This window comes from Mesoplodon densirostris, chromosome 1 (assembly GCF_025265405.1).
Source record: "Mesoplodon densirostris isolate mMesDen1 chromosome 1, mMesDen1 primary haplotype, whole genome shotgun sequence".
Lineage (NCBI taxonomy): Eukaryota > Metazoa > Chordata > Mammalia > Artiodactyla > Ziphiidae > Mesoplodon > Mesoplodon densirostris.
In genome coordinates, this window is record NC_082661.1 from 209,300,448 (window position 1) to 209,308,054 (window position 7,607).

Consider the following 7,607-nt stretch of genomic DNA (forward strand, 5'->3'; position numbering starts at 1 on the left):
ACCTGGTTGGCAAACGCTGGATAACTTCAGGCACAAGAACATTACTCTGAACCTGGATGTGGTCAGTGAGATAGAAACCAACATTATTTTTTCCTTCATGATATGAAATATACTCTAACTTTACTCCCAGGGTTTTGTCCAAAAAGCTCATAAAACATAAATTGACTCTGCCCTTCAGACTCCCATGTTCTCCTCCAGTCTACACAGCAAAGTCTAAGTTCAATTACACCAAGACTGATGCCAAATTTCAAAAAACGAGAGCACCCTCCATTTCTGCTAGTGCCAGGTGTGTTGTTCCAGGTGCACAGAAGTATCTTAAAAAGTCTTAGTAAATCTCATTCTACAATAAATAATTACTCAACAAGTTCTCTCTGGACCAGGGTATACTAAGCCAGTGTCTGCTTTCTATTGCAGGCGAAGAAGTTTGTGGTCTTTCATGGAGCTTCCATTTACCAACCTGGAAATGGCATTCATTTTATTGGCTTTTGTTATCTTTTCCCTCTTTACTCTGGCTTCCATCTACACTGACCCGGATGAGAGGAATGAAGGTAAACAGAGAGAGCTCTTCATAAGAGTCCCCATTTCCTTTCCCCACCCAATCATCTTTCTTTGATTTGGTTTAGTTTCTATTCTGTATGTGAGAATGAGTTTGTTTTGGGGTGTGCTGTGTGTGTGTGTGTGTATGAGAGAAGGGAGACAGAGAGACAGAGAAAGAGAGTTTTATTAAATGGCCTGAAATATCTACTGTGGCATTTTACCATTATTTATTAAGAGAGGTTTGGAAATGGAAACGATTATTCACATGACTTTTAATCCCAGAATTTTGCAGGTCTTATGCCCTGAATTTTATATCTATATCTATATCTATATCTATATCTCTATATATATGTATATGTATATATATAATTTTTCTTTCACCATCCTCCCATCCCTGCCTCTCATCCCTGTCCCCCATCAGAAACTTAAAATGTGCAAAAAGCACAATATCTTTCAAAGTCATTAAAGGTAATTTTCACAGGCTAAATGCAAGTTCACAAGAAACAAATTCCATTATCGTATACATATATGGTGTGTGGAGGTGTGCGCTTTTGTTCAACTATAAATAAGAAGGAAAAGAATTAAAGGTTTTTTCCTAATGAGCTCTTGTCAAAGCCCAAACTTTCAAAAAAAATGTAGAAGCGTTTAAAAAACTCAACACCACATGTTTGCTTATTGCCAGTCATAACAATTATTAGCAATAATATGTAATTTAAATGGCAGTTCTTGGTATTTCACTGTAGTTCAGGTCCTACCAAATTTCACACAAAATTAATGGTGACTGACCATTTTTGAGGGCAAAAATTATATATATATATATATATATATATATATATATATATATATATATATATTTATATATATATATATGGCATATGGTAAGGAAATAATATATGTTTGTAGAGAATAAGATAAAATCATAAAAAGAAAACTGTGCTTCCTAAAATTGTGATACCTCTCCATGAATTTTTGGCTGTGAAAGAAGTGCTCTCTGTAAAAGACAATAGTATTCTCTGTCTTATAAACATACTACACTTACAGAAGTAGAAAACAAGAAGCCACAGTAAACAGACATTTAATTTCTGCTGACATGAAGATTGGGAAGCGTAACTGGAGTCCGTAAAGTCTTTTCCATGCTCCATATTGTTTTAGTTTAAAATGGGTTTGGCTGAAAGAAAGAGTAAGAGCAAAATTGCAGTTACTTTAACTAGATGATAATGTCTTTCTCTCACACATAAAGGAAGCCTGGGGGTAGAAGTTCCCTCCTGACACGACTCCCTGGTATCCTGGACCCAGGCCACACTGTCTTGGTTCCCTCCCATCTCCTATGGCAGCTCCCATGTCCGGCACTGACCCAGCTGGCCCATCTTCCACTATCATCTATGCATGCCTGTCAGCAAGAAGAAGCAAGAGGGCACACCTCTGTCTTTTAAGAGCGCTCCCAGAACCTACACTCACCACTTCCCTTTGGCCAGAATTTAGTCCACGGACATACCGAAAGGAAAGCTGGGAAATGTCATAGTTATTCTGGGAGGCGTGTGTGGAGCAAAAACTTTGGGTTTTGTTCCTAAAGGAAGAGGGGTACAACCAGCAGTGTCTGCCAGACCCGTAGACTCCTAACCATGCATTCACTACGGGGCTGGTAGTCATGAAATTGGGGAATATTTGAGCTAGAAGGAATGTTAAGAGAGCATCTGATTTACTGATGCTTAACCAGAACTGAATATCAGAAAGGCACCTCATACTTGGGGCCCATCACAAACCCAGCAAATACGCATTTCTGGGTGTCCCACCTGGCCACGTGTCTTTAAACAAGATCCCCTACCCCCCCCCCCCCCCCATTTTTCTAGCTTTCTTCTCTGGTTAAGAAGCATTGACCAACTATTCATATTTCAGATGTGACAAGAGAGACCCACAAATGTTTAGTGAGTTTCTCAGGTGCTCAGTTAATTAGCAGAAGAGCCAAAACTAGAGCACAGACTCCCCGTTGCAGGTTCCTGCCCCCTCTCTGCACTCCCATGACTCCTGAGTTATGATCCATGGACACAGACAGCCAGAAGACTGGGCCAGTCATAGACATTTACCTTTCCTTTACACTTCTGTATTCCGTTTTTCATAAGTTCCTTTTTCTTCTGCTCTATTCCTCCTATATCTGAGGTCTACTTTCCAAGCTAAAGCAATTCCTCCATTTGAATACTGTTCACTAACAGAACTAGACCCAGCTGCCCAAGAATTCTCATCGAAGAACACCCTTGCTTCCCTTCGTGACCACCAGGTCGGTGCCAAGCACAATTTTGCATGAAAGTACAAAATGTATACACTTTCCTAAATGTGGTAAGACCCAGGAGTAAAACCCACCTTCATTAAAATTGCAGGGCTATTTTCATCTCCTTTCTGGCACAAGCAGAGAATTGCAGGAGCCACAAAAATAAACTTAAGAGAGGCATATTTAATTTCACATGTGTATTTAAAATCTGATAGACTCAGCTATGGGCAATGGAGAATCTAAATCTGAATGGGACTCAGCTCCTATGTCAGGGAGCTGATTGTCTCATGGAGGATTCAGTTGTATAACCAGAGCAGACCCAGTGAATGGGATACCAGAGTTTCCAACTAAGGAGGATGGGGTCAGAACGGAAGCTCTTCCTTGGGGGTATTGCAGTGGGCTTCACGGAAGAGGTGGCGACCCTGATGCAGGTGATATTGACAGAGTAGGGTGGGTGGGGTGCATTCTAACTAAGAATACAGCTTAAGGAAAATTACCTGTCCGAAAAAAATGAAATGTATAAGAGGAAAAATCAGCTATGGTTTGGAATGTACCTTAAGTCCAACAAGGAATTGAACAGAACTGATCATTGGTCAGAATCTTCTCAAGTCCTTCAGAGGTCAGAAGACGAACAAAGCATTTTAACAGGGAGTCTCTTAAACTTAAGAGATGGGTGCCTCTGACCTCAGCCTCCCACGTGAGAGCAAAGGCTCTCAAGCTCTAACTTGCACATAAGTCACGTAGAGATTTTATGAAAAAGTAGACTACTGTTCAGTAGGTCTGGGTGGGACCTGAGATTCTGCATTTCTAAGAAGCTTCCAGGTGACGACCATGGTCTAGAAGATGAGCCCAGCCACAGATGTGACGCTTGCAGGCCCCAGGGGGCCAAGCTCATCTGTGTGCAGCAGGGGAGGTGGGAGCTTGGCTACGTGGCTGGGCGTCCACGTTCCGTCCCGTAAGCAAGGCCCTACAGGACACGGGGCAGACCCAGAGCTGGAGGGCAGGGCCTCAGCCTCCAGCACAGCGCAGTCTTGCCTCAGGTCCTAACGTGTCAGGAGTGGGTGGATTAAGGTTTAAGAAAATATTTTATATGTTTAGAAGAGTTGAGAGTCATTCTTATTTTTTTAGGGAAGAAATTGTATTTAATTAGATTAATTAATTCATCATTTTAAGTTGAAGTATAGTTGATTTACAATGTTGTGTTAGTTTTAGGTGTACAGCACAGTGATTCATATATATATATTCTTCTTCAGATTCTTTTCCATTATAGGTTATTACAAAATATTGAGTATAGTTCCCTGTGCTATAGAGTAGGTCCTTAGTGGTTATGAGAGTCACTCTTTAAACATCAGAATCTTGGAGTGTACAGTGAAGGGAGGCCGAGTGGCTCCGCGAGCTCCTCTCTCTCCACTTTCCCATAGAGAAGCCCTGACTGGCCGCTGAGGGCGAGCCACACACACGCCCTCACGCCCGGCGAACCCGCGCGGTCAGTATCATAGGACACAGGCTTTGCCGCAGTTCATCTTCCTCCCTGTGTACTTTCCGTTTGCCTTCCTGGAATTCTGCTGCATCACAGAAGCTGGAAGTTCCGATGTTCCATTGAACTCACGATGGAAAGTCTTGACTTGACCGGTCAGAGTAATGAAAGGCAGTCATAGAAATAAAGATTATTCCGCAGAAGGAGAAGGAGCTGGAAAACGACCAAAACGAAAGTGCCTTCAGTGGCATCCATTGCTAGCAAAGAAACTTCTTGACTTTTCAGAAGAGGAAGAAGAGGAAGACCAAGAGGAGGATATTGATAAGGTTCAACTTCTTGGGGCCGCGGGTCTAGAGCAAGATGGTGAAACTGAAGATGATGAATCACCAGAACAGCGAGCCCGGAGACCAATGAATGCATTTCTCTTATTTTGCAAACGTCATCGCTCTCTTGTACGTCAGGAACACAGGAACAGGCTTGATAACCGAGGTGCTACCAAGATACTAGCTGATTGGTGGGCTGTTCTCGATCCAAAGGAAAAGCAGAAATACACAGACATGGCCAAGGAGTATAAACATGCATTTATGAAAGCAAATCCTGGCTACAAATGGTGTGCTACCACAAACAAGCCTGTGAAATCCCCAACATCCACTGTCAATCCACGGGAGAAACTATGGGCCTTCCCATCTGACTCTTCAAGAGCCTTGCCAAGCCCCAAGAAAACAAAGCCTGAAGAAATGCCTCAGCTTAACTTTGGGATGGCTGATCCTACTCAAATGGGAGGCCTGAGCATGCTGCTTTTAGCTGGAGAACATGTTCTTGGTACACCAGAGATATCCTCTGGCACTTGCAGGCCTGATGTTTCAGAATCCTCTGAATTGCGTCAGGAGTCACCATTATTTCAGTTTGCCGAGATATCTTCAGGTACCTCCCACCCTGATGTTCCGTCAAAACAATGTCAAGCATCAGCCTTGTTTCAGTTTGCAGAGATCTGTTCGAAGACTTCACAGTTGGGCGGTGCTGAACCTGTAAAACGCTGTGGAGAGTCTGCACTCTTTCAACTGGCAGAGATGTGCCTGGCATCAGAGGGGGTGAAAATGGAAGAATCAAAGCTAATAAAAGCCAAAGAATCAGATGGCGGAAGAATTCAAGAACTGGAGAAGGGCAAGGAAGAAAGAGAAATGAAAATGGAGAAAATAGATGAAGCCAGGTTCCAGAAAGAAGCAGAATTTGAAAAATCAGCTAAGGAAAATGTAAGAGATTCTAAGGAATTAAGAAATTTTGAGGAGCTGCGAATGGATGATATAATGGGTATAAAAATGGAAGCTCCTAAAGCAATTAAAAAGGAAGAATTAGAGGAAGATCAAAAATGTAGTCACTTCCCTGATTTTTCTTACTCTGGCAGTAGCAAGATAATAATAAGCGATGTTCCCAGTAGGAAGGATCACATGTGCCATCCTCATGGCATTAGGATCATCGAGATTCCCACAGCGTTAAGCAAACCAGAAAAGCTAAAAAAGGAAAAGAAGAAAACCAAAATGGATCGACAGGGAAATGATAAATCCACACCCAAGAAGACTTGCAAAAAGAGGCAGTCCTCGGAATCTGATATCGAGAGTGTCATGTACACCATTGAAGCTGTTGCAAAGGGAGACTGGGGCATCGAGAAGCTTGGAGATACCCCTCGCAAGCAGGTGCATACATCCTCGAGTGGCAAGGGAAGCATTTTGGATGCCAAGCCACCAAAGAAGAAAGTGAAATCAAGAGAGAAGAAAATGTCAAAGGAGAGATCCTCAGACACCACCCAAGAGTCAAGACCTCAAGATTTTATCAGTATTTCTGCCAGCAAGAACATTTCTGGTGAGGTCCCAGAGGGTATAAAAGCAGAACCTTTGACCCCTACGGAGGATGCATTACCACCCAGTCTATCGGGACAGGCCAAGCCTGAGGACAGTGAGTGTCACAGAAAAATAGAGACTTGTGGCTCCCGGAAATCTGAGAGGTCTTGCAAAGGTGCTCTTTATAAAACCCTGGTGTCTGAGGGTATGCTCACCTCTCTGCGAGCTAATGTTGGCAGAGGGAAACGAAGGTCAGGAAAAGGAAAGTCCTCTGATCATGAAGAGTGTTGGCATGAAGAAAGCTGGACATTTCACCAGAGTGGGACCAGTGGAAGCAAGAAGTTCAAGAAGACAAAGCCAAAGGAAGACTCTCTCCTTGGCTCAGCAAAGCTGGATGAAGAATTTGAAAAGAAATTCAACAGCCTCCCTCAGTATAGTCCTGTTACATTTGACCAGAAATGTGTACCTGTCCCAAGAAAAAAGAAGAAGACCGGACATATGTCCTCAGAACCGACCCAAACCAGCAAAGGTCCTTTCCAGTCTCAGAAAAAGAACTTATTCCACAAAATTGTCAGCAAATACAAGCACAAAAAGGAGAAGCCTAATGTTCCGGAAAAAGGAAGTGGGGATAAATGGTCAAACAAGCAACTCTTCTTGGCTGCCATTCACCCTACAGAAGCCATATTTTCAGAAGACAGAAACACCACAGAGCCTGCTTATAAGGTTACAAATGCCCCATCCATTCCCAACACTCCAGAGCCAACAAGGGCGCAAGAACCCTTGGTGGGCAGTCAAAAGAGAAAAGCAAGGAAAACCAAGATCACACACCTTGTCAGGACAGCAGATGGCCGGGTATCACCAGCAGGAGGTACTTTGGATGACAAACCAAAGGAACACCTGCAGAGGAGTCTTGTTAAGGTGACCGAGACAGGCTGCAATGACGAATGCTCACACAACCGAGAGGCCACGGAGACGCGGAGCAGCACCCCGGAGATGCCCGCCGTGTCTGCGTTCTTCAGCCTCGCTGTGCCGGCCGAAGTGGCTGCCATGGAACATGCATAGAAGTCAGAGATCAACTCCGCTCCCCCATGATGGACAGCCAAAAGAAATGCCCCCGACTCCTGTACTTATTTCTTGCGCTGACCAGTGAAGCGCCCTTTAATTGTAAAACATTGTGCTTTACCTACTACCCTAGCCTTGTCTTTATTGAGAGATGCTAGTGAGTCCATGTGGTGGCAGATAGAGACAGCAAACAAGTGCTTGTTGCCCTACACGGCCCAGATTCACTTGAAGCAGAAGTTGGCACCCTGGGCCAGTTTGTTCTTTCAGAACCCAGAGTCTTTGAGGGTGATGTTGTCTGTCTGATAATGAGCAGAAATGGGATGATCCTAGAGCTTTGCTTTCTATGGAAGGCTTTTGATGGTAATAGGTGGTAACTTGGTAAAAGGCTGCCTTTACTGTAGCTAATCCAGCATCTCTTTTACCAACC

The 7,607-nt window shown here is 43.5% G+C and overlaps 1 protein-coding gene across 2 annotated transcripts; it reads left to right on the forward strand.

The window, feature by feature from the left end:
• Positions 1-4,444: 4,444 nt before the first annotated feature.
• LOC132486637 (HMG box transcription factor BBX-like) lies at positions 4,445-7,180 on the forward strand. 2 transcript variants are annotated; one of them, XM_060094105.1, is made up of 2 exons: positions 4,445-6,647; positions 6,738-7,180. In XM_060094105.1, the coding sequence occupies exons 1-2, from the start codon at positions 4,445-4,447 to the stop codon at positions 7,178-7,180; spliced, it is 2,646 nt and encodes an 881-aa protein (XP_059950088.1). The 2 variants fall into 2 exon arrangements, with proteins under 2 accessions (XP_059950088.1, XP_059950078.1); XM_060094095.1 differs by having other exon boundaries at positions 4,445-7,180.
• The last annotated feature ends 427 nt before the right edge of the window (positions 7,181-7,607 follow it).